At 36.1% G+C, this 21,616-nt stretch overlaps 1 protein-coding gene across 2 annotated transcripts in view; it reads left to right on the plus strand.

The window, feature by feature from the left end:
* Positions 1–20,607, plus strand: part of lifrb (LIF receptor subunit alpha b) — a 32,357-nt gene extending 11,750 nt beyond the window's left edge. For both annotated transcript variants that reach the window (XM_022675947.2, XM_022675948.2), the window contains exons 6-18: positions 677–803; positions 3,021–3,157; positions 4,356–4,495; positions 7,231–7,384; positions 8,547–8,608; positions 9,662–9,884; positions 9,989–10,162; positions 11,769–11,867; positions 13,278–13,451; positions 14,533–14,658; positions 17,436–17,526; positions 17,653–17,716; positions 18,433–20,607. In XM_022675947.2, coding sequence (XP_022531668.2) covers positions 677–803; positions 3,021–3,157; positions 4,356–4,495; positions 7,231–7,384; positions 8,547–8,608; positions 9,662–9,884; positions 9,989–10,162; positions 11,769–11,867; positions 13,278–13,451; positions 14,533–14,658; positions 17,436–17,526; positions 17,653–17,716; positions 18,433–18,915 — 2,054 coding nt within the window. In that variant the 3' untranslated portion in view covers positions 18,916–20,607. The remainder of the gene's footprint in view (positions 1–676; positions 804–3,020; positions 3,158–4,355; positions 4,496–7,230; positions 7,385–8,546; positions 8,609–9,661; positions 9,885–9,988; positions 10,163–11,768; positions 11,868–13,277; positions 13,452–14,532; positions 14,659–17,435; positions 17,527–17,652; positions 17,717–18,432) is intronic.
* Positions 20,608–21,616: the final 1,009 nt, after the last annotated feature.

Genomic DNA, 21,616 nt, shown 5'->3' on the forward strand with positions numbered 1-21,616 from the left:
AATTACTAAAGACCACCAGAAATTAATTTGTTTATCCAATTTAAATATCTTTATCTTTTTCTTATTATTTATTATTAATTTTTATTTTTTATTCTATTGTTTTATATATGTTCTTAGTTTATTATTATTCAGTTTATCATTTTCTTGTCATTCTTCTCATTTTACTTAACTTTTACTATTATCTTTTGATTTATTTTATATTTTATAATTTTTTTTACTTTTTATGTGTCAATTATATTTTAATACTTTATTCATATATATTAAATGTTTTTAATCCCTTTGATGCTGTAAATGCTCGGCAACATTGCAAATGGGGGTCACCCTCGATGTTTTCCCAAGTGAAAATAAAGGTTGATTGATTGATTGAAACACACCCATGATTAGTTCAGAGAATTAGTACGTCTTTTGGAGTTTTGAGCTGAGCAAGATGTACTTTTCCTGTTGTTACGATAGCAAAGAAACAGTGACACACCCTAAATCAAGCTGCATGGTGCAGTACGGTTGACAACTCATCTATAGATCACTAAAATAGGGCCCCGTCTCTCATATTAGTCAACCTCACACAGAGTTATATAGTTCTGAGATGATTCATAAAACCTTTCCTCATTTCAAAAAAAGAAGAAACAATACGGACAATGCTGATAAAAATCTAATTCAGCATGTTTTCCCCCTGCAGATGCTCCTGATGATCACAGTCTTACATGTAAAACTAGAGATCTCAGTTCTGTGGAGTGTCACTGGGAGCCAGGGAGGCATGTAGGGGATGCATATCCCTACATAGTGCACTACTCGATCAACGGAAGGTATTTAGGCCATACTTTACTTACTGTTATCTTATAAATCATATCGATTAAAGGAGAACTCTGGTGTAAAATGGACTGTAGTAATGCATGATAAAAAGTACTTAGCTTTGATGCATAGCACACTTCTGTTCTCCCACAGCTTTCTGAGAACAGTTTGCTAGAATCTGGAGATCCCTGATGTTTAAAACGAGGCATTAATAATTTAAAAAGTGCACAAGAAGTTTAATAAAAACACTGTTAACATCCTATAACTCTAGCTTTAGCTCAGAGTGCCGCCATCACTGTACTGATAATGTCATAGGCATATGTATATACAGGTGCTGGTCAACGAATTAGAATAATTTTAAATAGTGCAATGCATGAAATTCTTTGAATGCATTTTTTGTGCAGAAAGCAAATCAGGTGTTCACCGCACCTGTCCTACTCGTTAGACTAATCACAGAACTCGTTACCTGGAAAAAAATTTGCTCAGCTGAGCTTTCCAAAAGGCCCATTTAGGCCATTTAACTGTGACACTGTTGTTTTATTGAATTAGAATAATCCGTCTGCAAAGCTCTCAAGAAAAACTGCAGCAAGCGCACCAACTGTTCCGGCGTCCGAAAAACTTCTGCTCGCGACAACAAGCAGCTGAGAAAGATCGCAGTCAGCAACCGGTTCAAGTCCACTTCCGAGCTCACCGACTTGTGGAACAAGCAGACCGGCGCTGACGTCTCCAGATCAACCACTTACCGTCGTCTGCGCGAACTCGGCTTCAAATCTCGCGTTCCAGCAGTGAAACCGATGCTGAACAAGAAACATATGGAGAAACGGCTGAAGTGGGCCAAAGAACACGGCGAGTGGACTGCTGAAGACTGGCAGAAAGTGGTCTTCAGTGACGAATCACGCTTCTGCATCTCCTTCGGTGACCAAGATCCTCGTGTCTGGCGTCGTGGTGGCGAAACCTACAACCACGAGTGCGTGAAAAGATCCGTCAAGTTTCCCCAGAGCGTTATGGTCTGGGGATGCATGTCCGCTCGAGGTGTAGGGAAACTCTGCTTCCTCAAGAAGACTGTCAATGCTGCCGTATATCAAGATGTTCTGGAAACGTTCCTGATTCCGACTGTTGAGGAACAGTTCGGCGAAGAAGACTTCATATTTCAACAGGATCTTGCACCGGCTCATGCGGCAAAGTCGACCAAAGATTGGTTCACTAAAAAACAGCTTGAAGTTTTGGCATGGCCGGCCAACTCGCCTGACCTCAATGTCATTGAAAACCTTTGGGCCATCGTCAAGCAGAAAATTCGCGACAGAAAGCCTACTACGCTGGACCAACTGAAGCAGAACATTGCCACTGCCTGGGAAGCTGTGAGTGCGGAAACTTGCGACAAGCTGGTCAAATCGATGCCGCGGAGACTTCAGGCAGTCATACAAGCCAAGGGGGCAGCCACAAAATACTGAGAAAGTGATGATTGTAATTATAATAAAAATTATTCTAATTCAATGAAACGGTTTCTACATTATTCTAATTCAATAAAACAACAGTGTCACAGTTAAATGGCCTAAATGGGCCTTTTGGAAAGCTCAGCTGAGCAAATTTTTTTCCAGGTAACGAGTTCTGTGATTAGTCTAACGAGTAGGACAGGTGCGGTGAACACCTGATTTGCTTTCTGCACAAAAAATGCATTCAAAGAATTTCATGATTGCACTATTTCAAATTATTCTAATTCGTTGACCAGCACCTGTACATAGACTGCACATAGTGTAGCAGTCGGCACCAGGAGGCAGGCTATGGAGAGTCTATGTTTATATATGTCTATGATATTATCCATGCAAATATGATGGCGCACGGAGCTGAAGCTAGCATTATGGGATGTAAAAAGTGTTTTTAATAAGGTTCTTGTGCACTTTTTAAGTTATTAATGCCTCGTTTTAAATGTCAGGGCTCTCCGGATTCTAGTAAGGAGGTGTACTTTGAGCTGGATAACAGTGTAAAAAGTGATTTATCAGGGTAAATTACGCCCTGTATCACCCAGTCTGAAGGGTGTTTGGACAAACTGTTAAAATGTCTGGATCTCGGAACGCTGTGGAAGAACGGAGGTGTGCTATTCATCAAAGGTAAGAACTTTTTATTATGTTTTACTACAACAAAAGTCCATTTTACACCAGAGTTCTCCATTAATGTTTAGACAATTTTTTAAAGAGATTATGCATGTAATCTTGTTTACTGTGATCTTTTAGGGAGTGTTCAGACAGTATTAATAACATGTGTGTCCTGGAAGGGGACATAAACAAGGGGAAGACCACTTGGACACTGACCGCCAAAAATCACCTTGGGGAGAAGAACATCAGTGATGCAGCTGATCTGAAACTCAGGGGTAGAGTATTTTACAAGCATGATTTATACTTACATACACTTATACACTCACAGTGGGCCTCTTTTAAAAATACATTTCTGTAAAACCAGAGGGTTAAAATGCTCACTTGTGTCACATCACCTTCTTACTTCCTTGTTTCAGCACCCAGTATCTATTTTATCAGCTCTACTGGTCATATAGGACACTTTGTATTTATATAATAATTACAGTGTTCTGTAGTTCTGTATCTGTTTCTCTGTATACTTCATTATTATCCTCCTTATTTTCACCCTTTTCTTCAATACTCAGAACACCAGTATCTCCATTCATTTCTCTGTAGGTAGAGGGGTACCACTTTAAAATAAGGCTTCTTTATAAAGGGTTTATTAATAGTTTATATAGGAGTTTATTAATGTTAATAATTAGGTTGTAAATACTTTATAAACTATTTATTTATAAACTATTATATTTGAACAGTTACAACATATACATAGAAAGGACAAAAAAGTGGCCTATTCTTTGCCAAATATTAATTCCATATTCATTCATACTGTTAAAGCTCAGATCTCCCATCAGCCAGCATTAAACTATCTGTTAATACATATGTCATATTAACTTTAACTTCCCAAAATAATAATTTATCCAATAATAATATTATTGTATGTATATTTACATAAAATAACATTAAATAACTAAACTGATTTTTTTCTATATTATTGTATTAGATATGTTAATACTGACTGATAAAAAAACAAAGTATGATATGTTTTATATGTTGTAACTACTTATTAATGGTTTATAAAGTATTTACAACCTAATTATTAACCATGAATAAACTCATAAACCTCATAGACTATTTATAAACCCTATATAAAGGAGTTATATTATTATTTTAAAGTGGTACATGTAGAAGTGAAGAATCAATTCAAGCTTTTTACTCTTTAAGTAAAAGTGTTTAAAAAATACTGGATTCAAAAAGACTTAAACTATAAAAGTAAAAGTAATGTAAGGAGAAAAAAATAAAGCCATTAAGAACAAAAGCGTAGTTTATAGGCTTTTAGAAAATTCTTAAATAATATAATGATAAATGAGGCCCATTGTTTAGAGCAGTACAATCTACTCAATATTAATGTTTAATATTAAATCTGTTTTATATTTACTATTATTACATTTATTAATAAGATATTAATTTTGAATTTTACAACATCACTTTCTGTAGTTCATCTCGGAGCACCTGAGTTTGCTAATGCAGTTTCGGTCAATGCAAGGAATGCCACACTTACATGGAATTGGAGCAACAAACTTTTAAATTCTTTTCCAATGATTTGCCAAGTGGAGCTCAATCACCACATTATTGAGGTGAGTCTTATTGTCCTGATTTATTAACATAATTAACTGATTTATATGATTTTTATTCGTTTAGCTAAAATAAGAAGATCAGACAAGTAATATCTACAGTGGCTTGCAAAAGTATTCATACCCCTTGAAACTTTTCACACTTTATCACCTTACAACCACAGACTTAAATGTACTTTATTAAATGGAGATTTTCAGTGATAGATCAACACAAAGTATGATATAATTGTGGAACAAAAATGAAATTTTTAACCAAAAATCATACCAAAATATCAATACTGAGTACAGCCACCTTTTGCTGCAATTACAGCTGCAATTCCTTTGGGGTTTGTCTGCACCAGCTTTGCGCATCTAGAGACTGAGATTTTTGCTCATTCTTATTTGTAAAACAACTCGAGCTCAGCCAGGTTGGATAGAGAACGTCTGTGAACAGCGATTTTCACGTGGTGACAGGGTGGTAGGGACAGGGAAGCTGGATGAAGAAGGGAAGATGGATGGAGCTTAATACAGGGCAATGCTGGAAGAAACCTGTTAAAGACTGCAAAAGACTTGAGGCTTGAGACCTTCCAGCAAGACGATGACCCTAAACATACAGCCAGAGCTACACTGGAATGGTTTAGATCAAAGAATATTCAGTATTTAAGTCCTGATCTAAATCTCTTTGAGCTTCTGTGGCAAGACATGAAAATGTTTGAGCTGTTTACAGACATTCTTTATTCAACCTGGCTGAGCTTGAGCTGTTTTGTAAAGAAAGATGGGGCAAATATCTCAGTCTCTAGATGCACAAATCTGGTAGAGACAAATCTCAAAAGACTTGCAGCTGTAACTGCAGCAAAAGGTGGCTCTAATAAGCAGTTTCATTTTGTTCTACTTCACAATTATGTGCTACTTTGTGTTGGTCTATCACTTAAAATCCTAATTAAATACGTTTAAAGCGGCAGTCTGTATTATTTTGTTTCTAACCTGAAAGCAGAAGCATTTCTGAGTGGAGAAGCTACAAAATATTGTGTTTAATGGTACCAGTCTGCTGGAACGTTCATCCCTAATAAGCCTAATAATATATTAATTCTAAAAACAGGGGTCGCTTTTCGCTTTTTAGTGTTCTTCTGGCCATGTCACGCGTCTTTACGTACTTACGTCACACGTACAGCCTCTAAAAGAGGATCCGGCTCAGTTTTACTGAACGCGAGCGGCTGGTGAAGCAATGGAGACTTCAGAAGAGGAAACTCAGAGCTCAGTAGCTTCTCCATTCACCCATAGTAAAACCAAAGAAACGAAGGAGTGAAGTCTGATTCATCAGCTCTGAAAGGAGACCGCATTATGGAAGTAAAACAGTGTCACCAGATTTTGAATTTTAAAAGCACTTGAATTTTTAGCACTGAATTATTTTACATTGAATTATTGCATGTGATTTTTTTTGCACTTTAATTTTTCAGTATATCATTTTCACTTATTTTATTTTAATGTAAAAAAATTCAAAAGCAAAAATTCAAGTTTAAAAATTCAGGTTGCTCAAATTCGACTGCTAAAATACAACGCTCAAAATTTGGACCAGCCTGAGAGGGGTACAGTAAGTGTAATATAGCTCAATATATTTATTTAGACAGTGGCCAGTACACTAAGCAACATACTTTGCAGCAAAGTGTAAATAAGGTATTGCTAAACAAACCGCTAACTAGGTAGTATCTTGTCTATAATCGCACAGTCCCACAGCTAACTAGCAAGATAGGTAGCTATAATTTAGCTAACTAAGTTACTATCTCAGATTCTACAGTAGTAATTATCTTCCACAGAGTCTGGCTGTATTTATAAATAATTGATCTAGTGTTCGTGTTTGAAGCTCTTTCTGAAATGAACAGAGGAGCTTTATTTATTTAGTTAGTTAGTTTAACAAGGTATATCTGGATATCTATCTTAATTTAATATGTTTACAAACCACAGAGCAAACCGTGGTTAAAGTGATGATTTCTACACCGTTTAAGTGATATTACATGGCCACAGTGGTGAGGTAAATGCCCTGTTTTCAGCTGTTTTACACTCACCTACTCGAGAGCAGCAGCGGAGGGGGCTGTGACTCGCGTTGAGCGGCTCTCTGCCTTACTGCTGGCCGTGAGGCGCTACCTGTCACGTGATCTTCGGAGCGTGATGTGATTGGCTGGTTGTTGGCTCGATTGAAGACTGAATCGATTGCTCATCCTGTGTGTCCCGGATGTTGACAGCGAATTTTGAGCGTTGTATTTTAGCAGTCGAATTTGACAGGTCGAATTTGAGCAACCTGAATTTATTTTAATTGAATTTTTTAAAACTTGAATTTTTGCTTTTGAATTTTTTTACATTAAAATAAAATAAGTGAAAATGATATACTGAAAAATTAAAGTGTTTAATTCAGAGGCAAAAAAATCACATGCAATAATTCAATGTAAAATAATTCAGTGCTAAAAATTCAAGTGCTTTTAAAATTCAAAGTCTGGTGACACTGTTTTACTTCCATACCGCATCACACCCGCCCAGTTTAAAATGATTCTTCCACATGCTCTGTGCAATTACCCATTCTCACCAGAGAGGGCTCTAAATCTTACTGACATCAGCATTAATGTAGTGGTTGTAAGGTGGCAAAATGTGACAAATTCAAGGAGGATGAATACTTTTGCAATCCACTGTTTTGGTTAAATAGTTAAAAAATTAATAGACCTTTTTATTATAGTTGTAAAGTCAGTTTGTGTGCATTTCTCCCACAGAAAACATTTGATGGATTCGGACTCCAGTCAGCGCTGTTATCAGACCTGCAGCCCTTTAGGGATTATACAGCTCGTGTGCGCTGTGGCTCGCGGGATCATTTTTATGAGTGGGGTGACTGGAGCAACATCATCAGTTTAACTACAGAGGAAGACAGTGAGCATACAAATATTTCACATTATATAACATATTCTTATATATATATAATACCTCTGTAATCATGCTTTACAAAGATGCGATGTAGATTTTTATTATTCCTGCCTCTGTTTAACAAGTGTTTTTATGGTTATATTGATATTTTATAACACTTGCTTTATGACTGTTTGTGTAGTATTTCATATTGTTTATGGCTAAAAGATAAAATCAGCTTAAACTATTTAAATGACTTCCATGGATGGCAAAATATAGAAGTAGCAGTAGTAATTAGGGTTGTGCCATATCATATTGTATGCAATAATATCGACAACATTTTTGAATATGGTGAACGATATTATACCCTGAAATATGGTGCCATATCACCCACCCCTAATTATCACATCAGGATGCTACTTTTTTACTGTTTTTAGCAAAAGAAAAATTCACACTGTTCTCATTTCCCAATTATATTGTGCAGTATTATTAGTATCATGACATTCTGGATCAAAAACATGACTTCTGTTACAAATCTGATACAATTATTTAAAAAAAATGTAATATGTCAGTTAGGGGTGTGCCATATTATATCATATGCAATATTATATATATATATTTTTCATTTTGTTGCAGTAGTGTATTTTTGAAATATTTTATTTTTTATTCAGTGTTTTGTCATAAAATTTATCGCGAAAAAGTATCGTTATCACGGAAATACCATGAATATTGTGATATTATTTTAGTGCCATATCGCCCACCCCTAGTATTAGTAGTAATAATAATAATAATATTTGATATTTAAAAAAGTTATATCATTTAAACAGCATTTTTACAATGGCATGCCAGAAGTCATGGGATAGCAGTATGCAAATTGATCACGAATTGCCACTTAAGGGGACGACTGATGACTAACTGACAGTGCAAGGGAGGGTAATGATCGTTACTGGTGGCATCTGGCTCTAATTGTCCTTGCATAGAAATCACATCCACATTCAATGCAGGAAGTCCCGCCCACAAATTCCACAGATCAGTGTGGCATACTTTAGCTTTCATAGGACATAACCTAGTTCCTGTCCCATGACTTCTGGCATGTCAGTGTCAGTATTTGTATATTTTTTGGGTATTATTTTATTTTTCATGTCAGAATTAAACCATTTTAATTACCCAACTCTCTGTTTCTCCTCAGTTCCAGAAGCCGTAGACGTGTGGATGCAAGTTCTTGATAGGCAAACTTACATTATATGGAAAGTAAGTGCATGTGCTGTTCCTTATAACAAAATCAGATACAGCAGCAGTCAAAAGTTTGAACACATCTTAAATTCAGTGTTTTTTGATTATTTTAAAATGTTCTGTATTGTAGATTAATGCTAAATATAATGGAATTATTTAGTACACAAAAAAGTGTTAAACAAACCAGGATATGTTTTAGATTTTAGATTCTTCAAAAGTAGCTCCTCTTGTTTAGATGATCAATTTTGCACATCTCTGCTTAAATTTTTCAGTCAGCTTTATGAGGTCGAGTCACCTGGAATTCAGGCTTTCAGTTAACAGCTGTGCTGAACTCATCAAGAGTTAATTACTTGAATTTCTTGTCTCTTAATAAAGTGTTTGAGAGCATCAGTTAAAGTAAAGGAGTGAAGAGGTAGAGTTACAGGTATACAGTGAATAGTGAATATTTGAGTAATGTTCTAATCCAGATTATGAGAAGCAACAACTACTCAACTAAACAAAGAAAAAAATATTTTAAGAAATGAAGGTCAGTTAATCTGAAACATTTCAAGAAATTTGAAAGTATCCTCAGGTGCAGACCATGTGCAAAGACCATCAGAAACAGGGATAAAATAATAATGAAACTGGCACTCATCAGGAAGTCCCGCCCACAAATTCCACAGATCAGTGTGGCATACTTTAGCTTTCATAGTTTTTCACCAATTTGTAGTTTTTAATTTCTGCACCTCAAAAGTGGAATTACAGTAAAATTGTACACTTTTCATACATCTTGGCATCATGTTCTCCTCCACCAGTCTTACACACTGCTTTTGGATAACTTTATGCTGCTTTACTCCTGGTGCAAAAATTCAAGCAGTTCAGTTTGGTGGTTTGATGGCTTGTGATCATCCATCTTGCTCTTGATTATATTCCAGAGGTTTTCAATTTGGCAAAATCAAAGAAACTCATAATTTTTAGGTGCTCTCTTCTTTTTTTCCCAGAGCTTTATATTAGACAACTTTAAATAGAAAAGAAACAATCTTATGGATTGCTGCTTTAATTTAAACCTTTAACTGTTTCTTCAATTCACAGCATCCAACTGTGGAGCAAAGTAATGGGATTATTAAAGGGTATGAGCTGCGTGTAGGAAGCCCCTCTGATGCCACCAGAGAGCCAATCAGCAAAGCCCCGAACGAGAGCTGTCATCAACTCATCTCAGGAAGTTCAGAGAGAGATACCTCCATCTCCATCTCCACCAGAAACTCTAAATATATCTCTCCTCCCTCCACCATCATCATCCCCAGCCTGGGATCAGGTACCAGTCCAGACTTACACCACTTTAATCTCCTGCTCTGATTGTACAGAATGGGATTATAGCTTAATCTTGATCTTTGGATCTTTTTATTTCTTTTTCTACAGATAATGATATCACCTCTCCCATCAGTGGATATAACAGTGTTTTTAACGTCTCCTGGGAGCCAAGCCCTTATTCCAGCTGTGGCTATGTGGTGGACTGGTTTCCAACATACAGAGCAGAGATGTGCGCTGTGAACTGGACGAAGACTAAAGTCCCCTATGCTACAGTTGACTTAGGTCAGTTCATAAGAAAAATATTGTAAAGTGTTCATATTATTGGTGTTAAAAAAACAATCAGAATAATCACAACAGAATTCTGTGATTAATCGTAATTAATAACAGTTCTTCTTTCCTTTTCTTCTTCTTAATAGTAAAAATGGTATTAAATGTAAATACAATAATCACTGTTGGATTGTCAAAAAGTGATTGTATTTATAACAACAATATTGTGTGATTAATCATGATTTTTAAAAATCAAATGCTAGTACTTCCTTGTAATTTTGGGAGAGGAACAGTAATACTTAAAATCTATAATGGATGAATTGAACTCTAGCTCCATATTCCACCTTCACAACACATATCTAAACCAGTGTTTCCTGTTCTGTCAAATTGACCAGTTGTAAGCAACCTATAGGTGAGTCATCAACCGTGCACTGTGCAGCTTGATTTAGGGCGTGTCTGTGTGTCTTTGCTATCGTAATGACGGGAAAAGTACACCTTGCGCAGCTCAAAACACTCAAAAGTCATGTACTCTCTTAATTAATCGTGGGTGTGTATTTTGGGCGTAATGTGAAATAAACCAATCAGTGTTTCACTTGTGTCACATTCCCTTTAAGAGCCAGGTGCGTTTTAATTTTGGTGGATTGCTATTTAGACTGCACAGCTACCTGGACGTGGAAACTGAATTGCTTGTTAAAAGTTGGGTTTGTGCACTACTGCGTGACCTTGTGTGTATGTGTAATAAGTGGGACACCTGCATTGCCAAGATAGCAATGAACGTCTGACTGTTGACGTCTGTCTAGTTTGTATTCAGTCAGTGGTGCACCTGTGTTTTCTGTTGCCAAGATAGCAATACGCCATAAATTTACCTGAACACACTTTAGTTCATCAATGTAGATATACAGTGTCATTTAGTGTTATCTCACATTTTAAAATAATAATGCAAAATTAACTAATATCACATCCTATGAATATTACCTTATTGTTTTTTATTAGTTGATTTACTGTTTACAGCATTAAAATTAAATTTTGGAAACTGGTTATGGTTTATATTATATTATTATTATTATATTATATAATAATTATATAATATATTATATTATGGCTGTTAAGCTGATTTTTGATGTGACATGATTTCTGCATAGCAAATTATCGCTGTCCAATAAGGAAAGAACAAATATCTCCAATTTTGTCCGTTTTTAATTTACTACATGATATAATTTGGGAGTATTTGCTCCAAACTTTGTGTTTTTCCGATTAGCTTAAAAACAGTAGAGCTTAGAGAAACTCATGGAATGGGTTTCCGTAGCAGAGCAGCACTTTCCAAGCCTCACATTGGGCAGTGTGCCAATTCCTGCTGGAAAATGAAAACCGAATCTTCATAAAAATTCTCAGCAGAGGGAAGCATGAAAGAATTTTTATAGAGATGCGAATTTCATTTTCCATAATAACTGTGTTTAAATTCCTTAAAGACTGGACCTACAGAAATTCTCCATAAACACCTGAAATATTTCTACCCTCCACAGTGTGTTGATATGAAAAGTCATGTAATCCTCCTCAGACAGACAGCTCTGACGTGAGATGTGTTTATCTCATACTGTGCAATCTTGTTTCATGACCACAGGTCTGGAGAGCGGGGTGAAGTACACGCTCTCGGTCTACGCCTGCACCTCAGGAGCTCCGCAGCTGCTGGAGAGGAGAAGCGGCTACGCGAAAGAGCTGCGTAAGCAATCAAAGCCTTTTAACCTTGATAAGGTGCAGCGTGTCCTGTTTTTCTCAGAGCGGTACACCCTCTTAAACAATGCGTGCTGATTGAGTAGGAAGCACAGGAAGCTGTTCAGACCTCTGAAGGCTGTTTAAACTCATTGTTTTTGGAGCGATCTGTCTTCCTGTAGATTTATCTTCAAACATAATAGGTTCTACTTTTTTATTGCCAAACATATTCGCTTGTCTGCCTCATGCATTCATGCATATGAACTTGAGATTTGAGTGACATCCCATTCTTAATCCATAGAGTTTAATATGCTGTCGCCATACCCTAAAAAAACTCTAAAGCTATAAACAAGGTTTAGGAGTGTGTTTATGTCAGGTTGAGGTCAGGACTCCCAATATACAGCTCCAACACCAACTTGTAAACTAAAGCAGCCACACCGTAACACCTTATCAATACCACAGCAACCACTTGGGATACCATAGCAACCACCTTGGAAAATAAAGCAACCACATAGTAACCCATTAGTACAACCTAATGACCACTTATCAGCAACCACCAGGGATAACACAGGAACCAACTTGGAAACTAAAGCAGCCACGTAGTAACACTTTATTAATAGCACAGCAACCAACTTGGAAACTGAAGCAGCCACATAGAAACACCTTAAAACCACCTAGTGACCACTTATCAGCACCAAAACAACCACCTGGGATACCACAGGAACCAACTTAGAAACTAAAGCAGCAACATAGAATAATGCAATGTAATGTAATGTACCACAGCAACCACCAGGGATACCATAGCAACCACCTTGGAAAATAAAGCAACCATCTCGTGATCACTTATCAACACCACAGCAACCACCTGGGATACCACAGCAACCACCTGGGATACCATAGCATCCACCTTGGAACATAAAGCAACCATCTAGTGACTAAACTAAAGCATACACATAGTAACACCTTATCAATACCACAGCAACCACCTGGTATACCATAGAAACCAACTTAGAAACTAAAGCAACCATTTTCTGACCACTTGTCAACACCATAGCCACCACCTAGCAACCACCTTGCAATACAGGTGGATATATAAATACATGCAAAATGAATTAAAAGAGTTAAAATGATTTTATAATATTCTTTTTAGAGCTGTATAACTAAACATTATATCCAAATCTTTCATTCTAAATAATGCATTTAGCTATTATAAGCAAGAAAGTTTTAATACCCTATTTGTGTAAATAAAGTATATTTATAAATGTGTTTATGAGCCTGAAAGCTCATATGAGTTGTAAAAACAGAAGTGAGTTTTTTATTGCAGCATGTTTTTCTCTGTATCCTGTCCCCGTGCTCCATGTTCCATGCTTAATTTCCCCTCCTCTTCCTCTGCTCTCTGCCCTCACTCTTCCTGTTTCAGCTCCATCAGGAACAGTTCAGGGTCTAAAAGCAGATCTGCAGGGCTCTGATGTCATGCTTTCCTGGGAAGATGTGCCTGAAGAGCAGCAGAACGGGGTTATTCTGGGATATAAAGTGTATTACACTGCCAGAAACACTGGGGATGGAAATGAGCGTTCTGACACTTCTGTTCAGGGTAAGATTATTTATGTTCTTTATAGGTTTCAGGTTTTTTTTATATGCAGAACAAGGCCCAATCCCATTTCTCTGCTTAGCCCTACCACTTAGACTTATTCCTCTGTTTTGTATGTTCACGTTTAACGTTAGGGTGTCTCGATTCCTGTTGGGATAAAAGTGTTAGGGCAAACTGAAGCTGTTTTTGCTGGTTAGCTTCACTGTTAAGTGGTTTTCTTAAAGCTACACAGCTGTTTAGTCCCTCACTGCATTGTGCGTGTGGTAATGCTCTTACTTTCACTATTAAACTTATCCCTAAGTTCTAGTGCTATTTTACTGCCATTTGATTTATTTCACCAATCGATCACCATCATTCAATATTTCTTTCCAACCACATTCCTTGTTGATAAAGATTGAGGTTCTCCACTGTCCTTCCACTGTAGTTTCAGCAATTTCTTTAGATTATTATAGCATTATTATTGATGCATGCAAATAATTTGACCCTTCTGAAACAGATGAACCTTTTTTCCACGAGCACAGGATCACTGTGTCTTTCCACGTGGTTGTTTAACCAATGAGAAGCTACTCACTGTATCAGTTAGGGTAAAATAACTTGTTGCAAGCTGAAACATATTTACTTCTGCAGGAATTATCCAATGGGAGGCTCTTACCTGTTTGTTTAGTTAAATCCATGGGGTTACCTTTTATTGGCCAGGCAAAAAAACATATTATAGCATAATAATGGAAGCATATTTTAAAGCGCTAAAAATGTTTTATTTAAAAATAAGTTTAGTTTGGGAGCTGTATATATATATTTTTTCATTTGTCACAGTCTGGAGTGCATTAGTAATTGCACGACTGGTTAACTCCTGGTTCATACAAAGTTCATTCATATGAAACATGCATGTAAACATAATGGCCGATATCCAGGTCATCACTTAAGCAAAAATTACTGAGATAATTTTAATATATCATACAGTAAATCTACAGTATATATGATAATGTAATAATTGTGATGACCCTACACTTAATATTGATGAGTATTGCCTGCATTACTCACTGACCAGTTTACACATAACCGTTATATTTTGTCCCACCTTTAGAGACATCAGAACGAGTGTGCAAGCTGTCGAATCTTCGTGCTGGTGATTATACTTTCAAAGTGAAGGCCTTCACATCTGCAGGAGAGGGTCCTGAAATTACAATCACACGAAATGTCAGTTTACAGGGTAAGTAAAAACATATACTTGCACCGACCAAGCATAACATTATAACCATCTCCTTGTTTCTACAGCCTTTGTCTACTGATCATATAGGAGCACTTTGTAGTTCTATAATTACAGTAGTACTGAGCATTGGCGTAGGAACGGGGGGGGATGGGTGGGACATGTCCCACCCAATATTAGAAAAAGGTGGATTTGTCCCCCCCAAAAATAAAATAATTTCGCTCAGATCAGCTGTACTATTAATGAGGAGACAGGTGACCGCTGAGTAAATGGGAAATCTCTTAACGCTAATCACGGAGCCTGTTCAGGAATTAAGTTCCGCCTCTCAATAGAAACAGCCAATCAGCTTGCTGGTTTTGCGGAGCGCGCAACTCTGCGCTTAATAAACCAACTCTGCGCTTAATAAAATACAGCCTGTTACAGTCAGTTAGCTTAACTTCGGAATTAGCTTAGTTTAAGAAAAACAAAACTATATAATGTTCAGCTTACCCTGTACCTGACTAGCTAATAACTATTTAATTTTCATTCATTTAGATAACTCAGTCAGCTAGAAGCTGGATGTAGGGGATAGACAGAATTTAGGACAACACTGGGTAATGTTGGTAGTTTAAAGCAGTTTCTTAACCCTGATCACTGCCCTTAAAATTGTGTTTTCCACCAGATCCAACTGATTAGCTAATAAACAGCCCTTTACTGAGTTTACCTGTTAAAATCTCTTAGCCCCCTATGGATCATAAATCAATCATTATGTATGTCCAGCAGTGTATTAGACACATCATACTTACTTTATTATGTGCATTTAAAGCAGAGGAAGCTCTACAATATGCAGAACAGTGGGAGTATGCAATAGAATATGTAAGAACAGGGTTAAGAAACACTGATCTAATCTGACTTCTGTTCGTTTGTAGTTTACAGTAAGAACACATGTCCTGACGTCTAACATTTATATTAACTTCTGACAAAAATCCCTATGAAACGTAAAGTTACATTCTTTTTCATAAAAGGACACCATCATACGAAGTGCTTTCATTAGAAACAATTAAAAGTGTGGGACACAATGCTAGTCAGTTTGAGGAAAATGTAAATATACAACATACAATACATAATTAATAATAATAATAAACAAATCTGTTATATTATTTTAAATATTAGCTGATAACTGATCAGTTTTTGTCATATATGTATATAATTCAGACCTTTCACGTATAATTTTTTCTAGCAACAGTAAATGTTACCTTTATTTGGATGTAACTAATAGTAAATACAGAATACAGAAAAAAAGGATTATTTATGATTAAAAGTAATTCCGCAAATGTTTTTCTAGGAAACTATTGGGTGGGCTTTGGTTCATATTAGCAAATGTGTCCCCCCCAATATCAGACCCGCTCCTACGCCCTTGGTACTGAGTTCTTTATCTGTTTCTCTGTAAACCTTTTAATTCTCCTCCTTTAGCCCTGTTCTTTAATATACAGAACCTTACAGGAGAGAAAACCACCACAGAGCAGCTATTATTATTATTATAATAATTATTATTATTATTATTTTTATTATTATTTGGGTGGTGGGCCTTTTTCTCTGCACTGCAGGACAGTGGCAGGTCTAGGATTTTTCTGAGTAAGGGGCGTCAAGGGGCCACAATATTCAAGTATTATTTAACCAGTGAAACCATGTTCAAAATCTATGGTTTTAATTTTGTGCAAACAAAAAATAAAAACTGTAATCATAATTTTAAGAATTAAAAGGAAATAGTGTATGTTGCACATTCAAAACATATATTTCAAAAATATTTTAAATATATATATGTTTTTTTAAATGCACTCGGTTACTACTTTGTCAGTGTTTATTTGCGTTTGGATTTTGCAAGCCTTTGCTTTAATTTTTGGTGTTTTTGTGGATTTTCTGTGGATTTTTGTAGATTTTGCTGCAAAAGTCTTTTTTTCTGGAATCTCTCATTTCCTTCTGCTTCAGTGTTTTTGCTTCTGTTTGTAAATATTCTTCTGTTTTGATTACAAATTTTATATTTTTGTGTAAAACTTTTGGAACAGACTTTTGTACTATAATACTATAAACTATAACTCCATTAAAAAATAGATTATTTGCGTATGGATTTGGCCAGTCTTTGCTTAAATTCTTTTTGTTTTTGTGGATTTTCTGTTGAATTTTGTGGATTTTGCTGCTAAAGTCTTTTTTTTTATTCTGGAATCTCTTGTTTGCTTCTGCTTTAATGTTTTTGCTTTTGTTTGTATATATTCTGCTATTTTGATTACAGATTTTATTTTTTTTTGCAACACCTCTCCATAAACTCCATAAACTATTGAACTATAATGCTATAAACTATAACTCCGTAAAAAATTCTCCTTACTAAATTTACATGCATTTTTACTGTACATATAAAAATACTCTCAAACACACACAGCATGTGAGAAAATCCAAAATTTCATTAATTTTTTTAAGCATTTTACTTTTCTTTTTTTTTTTTTCAAAAACAGTCTTTCCTATATAAGCTTTAATCACACTGAATAGATAGAAAGGATAGATGAGTGATAGGACAGGGGCACTTTAAAAGCCAATCAGATTTCAGCTGGATTCAATACAGGACTACAATCTGTAATTATAGAACTACAAAATGATCCTATGTGCTTTTCTTGTTATTGTGCCTGGTGCATTGTGTAGTCAGGCCCTGGTCTTCATACACAACAACAGACATTCCATAAATATGAATCAGGGGTGATTACTCTGTGTGTGACTGATTATATAAATAACACTTCCTGTATCTGCAGCGTACATTCTGGTGATCAGCATTCTCACAGCGCTGGCTACAGTGGCCTTCATCATCACCCTCATCGCCCTGTGCAGCACCAAGAGGGAATGGTATGAGCCATTTTTATACTCATTATCTATACTGTTTCTTATGAACCTAATAAGAAAAAAATGTACATTTGTAAATATGCATTAAGTAAAGCCTAATTTTCTTTTTTTTATGGCTAATCCCACCAGGTTAAAGTCCAAACTGTATCCAGATATTCCTAAACCACAGCTTTCAGAGCGATGGCTGACGAAGGTGAGTAATCAGTGAGGCTCACTGGTTTGAATCCCGGTCATGCAGCTTGTCATCAGCTGCCAGAGCCCTGAGAGAGCACAATTAGTCTTGCTCTCTCTCTGGATGGGTGCAGTAGATGGCACTATTTCCTCTCATCACTCCTAGGTTGATGTGGATCAGCACAAGGCTGCGTCTGTGAGCTGATGTATTAGAACCGAGTCGCTGCGCTTTCCTCCGAGCGTTAGCGCTGTGATGCTACTCGGTAATGCTGCATCAGCTGCAGTTCAAAAAGAGGTGGAGTCTGAATTCATATGTATCGGAGGAGGCGTGTGCTAGCCTTTACCCTCCTGGTGTTGGGGCATCACTAGTAATATACATAGTTAAAGTTTAAACATGTATTTTTTGAGAAAAATGAGTGAATTATCCTTATTGAACCAGGTATAGGAACACGGTTGCACTAAATATTGATAGAATAATTAGTAATGGAGTTATAAATTATTCACACTGCTTTTTTTTTTGCTTCAGTCATCTTTTGGATAATTAAACAAGCTCCAGGGAACACCATTGTTGTTTCTGACAAATGAACATAACAGGCGGGTTAAAATGAATAAACTTTTTTTTTTATAAAAGAACACTTACTCTATTGCTTTTTCTTTAGTTAATGTTAATGGGTTAATGGAGTTAATGACCTAAAGTACCTGAATTTATGTTTATTTGTGTTTGTGTTTATATTGCAGGGGTCTCAGCTCTACCTCGTGATTGATAAGGTGCTGCTTTCAGAAAAAGAGATGCTCATGTCGAAAAACCCACAGGCGAGTCTGCAGGTCGTGCCGCTGAAGATCCAGAAAGAGCCTGAAGATGTGGAGCTCATGCCCAAAGACTCCTCTCAGAAAAGCTCTCGCTGTTCTAAAACCGCCTCTCTCATCATCCTCGACTCTTCTTACACCAACGTCCCAAATCCAGGCATTCAGAACCCCACCTACAACCTGCCCCTGACTGAACCAGCTTACGCAGCGTTAGGATACCGTCCTCAGGTACAGAACCCCAACAGCCGGGTCCTCCAGACCTGCGACAGCCTGCCTATTCAGATGGACTCGGACTATCAGCCGCAGTCATCGGTTACTCTGCACTGTCCTGCAGTAACTTATAACACCGATACAGCATCAGACTCCACTTTAATCAGCTGTCCTGAATATCTGCTTCATAATCACTGTAGTTAGTCCTGCAGTGGCACAACACTGTACACAACAGTACACAGTATATCAGCTGCATTTAGTTCAAAACTGGCATTGTTATAAAGTACTTTTTACTTAAAAATTATGCATTTTTTACACCTGCATTGTTGGGTGCAGACTTTCAGACTTTTTTCCGTTTGGTCCAAACCAAAACAGCAGGTGTGTAAGGAGTCGTGAACCAATAGAGATGTTCTCGTCTGGATCTACTGAACCCTGAACTGGTTTGTCCACAGTGTGAAAACTCTTTTCTACAGCGTTTGAAGGTTTGAAGGTTTAAAGGTTGGACCAATAACAGGGAGCCTTGAAACAATAGAAGATAAAAAAGAAGCTGAAAATCTGACTTCCTTTGTCGTGCAGGCGCGTTTTTTTTTTTTTTTTTTTTCGTATCTACTGACTTATATTTACTGATTTCTGTATCTACCGTAACTGTAGATTAATGGAAAAACACAAGAGACCACTTAAAAATTACACCTTTCTTTTATTTGACCAATTTACCAAAGGAGAGTCGAATTCTGTCAGAGAGGCTTTGATTTATTTTGACACCTGGAACACCTGGAAAAGCAACTTGCAGAGCTGACAGAATAATACAAACCAATCAATGTGAAGCACACTACCAGTCAAAACTTTAGGCACACCTTAAATTCGAAATTCACTGTTTTTTTATTGTTATAAAATGTTCTGCATTGTAGATTAATACTAAAGTCATCCGAACTATGAAGGAAGAACATATGGAATTATTTAATAAACAAAAAAGTGTTAAACAAACCATAATATATGTTTTATATTTAAAATTCTTCATAGTAGCAACTCTTGCTTAGATTAGACAGCTTTTATTTATCTCTGCTGGATTTTCTCAGTCAGTTTTATGTGGTAGAGTCACCTGGAATTCAGTTCTTTCAGTTAACAGCTGTGCTGAACTCATCAAGAGTTAATTACTTGAATTTCTTGTCTCTTAATAAAGTGTTTGAGAGCATCAGTTAAAGTAAAGTAGTGAAAAGGTAGAGTTACAGGTATACAGTGAATAGTGAATATTTGAGTAATGTTCTAATCCAGATTATGAGAAGCAAGAACTACTCAACTAAATAAAGAATTTAAAAAATATTTAAGAAATGAAGGTCGGTCAATCTGAAACCTTTCAATAACTTTCAAGAAAGTATCCTCAAGTGCAGTTGCAGCAAAGACCATCAAAAGCATTGAAAAATGATAAAACTGGCTCTCATCAGGAATGCCTCAGGAAAGGAAGAGTAGGAGTTTCCTCTGTTGTACAGGATAAGTTCATCAGAGTTACCAGCCTCAGATAAGAGCATCTAAATGCTTCTTCACAGAGTATTTTGGTTTGTTTAACACTTTTAAGTTACTACATGATTCATTATGTGTTTCTTAATAATCTGGATCACTTTACTATTCATTTACTATGTAGCTCTGTAGTCAGTAAACTGCAGTGTGAAACCAAAACTAACTGGACCAAAAATAAATGTACGGAATTGAATGTAGCAAACACATGAACCCTGGTTTGGACTCGGGTCTGGATCTCTGTGTGTGAAAAGACCCTTAATGTTGTAAAGATTGGTTTATATCTTTTTGTGTTACATGACTTTTGTGTGTATATTGTTCAGAAGTTGTATTATATAGTATTTTGTATTTGAAATATTCAAAATAAACACATTTTATTTCTAATGTCTGTATTGCACTTTGTCACAATATTTGAGGGAACATATAATGCAAACAGATACCTGTACAGATTTCCTCTGAGTGCACTGTGATGATACCCAGTGATGCTGCATCAGCAGAAGTTGGAAAACTTTACAAGTATCAGAGGAGGTATGCTCTTGTCCACACCCTCCTAGTGTTGGCAGCATTACTAGTGATGGGGGAATTCATATAAATCAGGACTTGGTATTTTGCCCTTTTAATATGTTTGAGAATGGGGTAAAAACAGAAATAAATTAATTTTATTAAATTAAAAACCTCTGGAATATAATCAAGAGGAAGATGGATGATCACAAGCCATCAAACCACCAAACTGAACTGCTTGATTTTTTGCACCAGGAGTAAAGCAGCATAAAGTTATCCAAAAGCAGTGTGTAAGACTGGTGGAGGAGAACATGATGCCAAGATGCATGAAAAAAAAAACTGTGATTAAAAACCAGGGTTATTCCACCAAATATTGATTTCTGATCTCTTAAAACTTTATAAATATGAACTTGTTTTCTTTTCATTATTTGAGTTCTGAAAGCTCTGCATATCGTTTGTTATTTTAGCCATTTCTCATTTTCTTCAATAAATGCTCTAAATGAGAATATTTTTATTTAAATAAAATTAAACATGGCTTTCATGACTGATATTTATTACATTGTTTTTGCAAAACTATGCAGTAGTTTATAAATAAGTATGTTATATTATAATAATCTTCTATATTATTATTATTATTATTATTATTATTATTATTATTATTATTATTATTATTATTATTATTATTATCTGAATGCATATACGGCCCTCATTAGAGAACAACCGTTCTGCCTCCTAGTGGTCGTGCTTCAGCACTGCAAAAGGTAAATTTATGGGTCAGTCTCATATTATTTCTTGCTCTCTATATAGGGCACAGTGAATTTTCTAAAACCGTGTATATGTATAAGAATAATATGAAGCCCCTAAGGCAGCTATTTTGATAGAAATATTAGAA

This window comes from Astyanax mexicanus, chromosome 17 (assembly GCF_023375975.1).
Source record: "Astyanax mexicanus isolate ESR-SI-001 chromosome 17, AstMex3_surface, whole genome shotgun sequence".
In the NCBI taxonomy this organism is placed as follows: Eukaryota; Metazoa; Chordata; class Actinopteri; order Characiformes; family Acestrorhamphidae; genus Astyanax; species Astyanax mexicanus.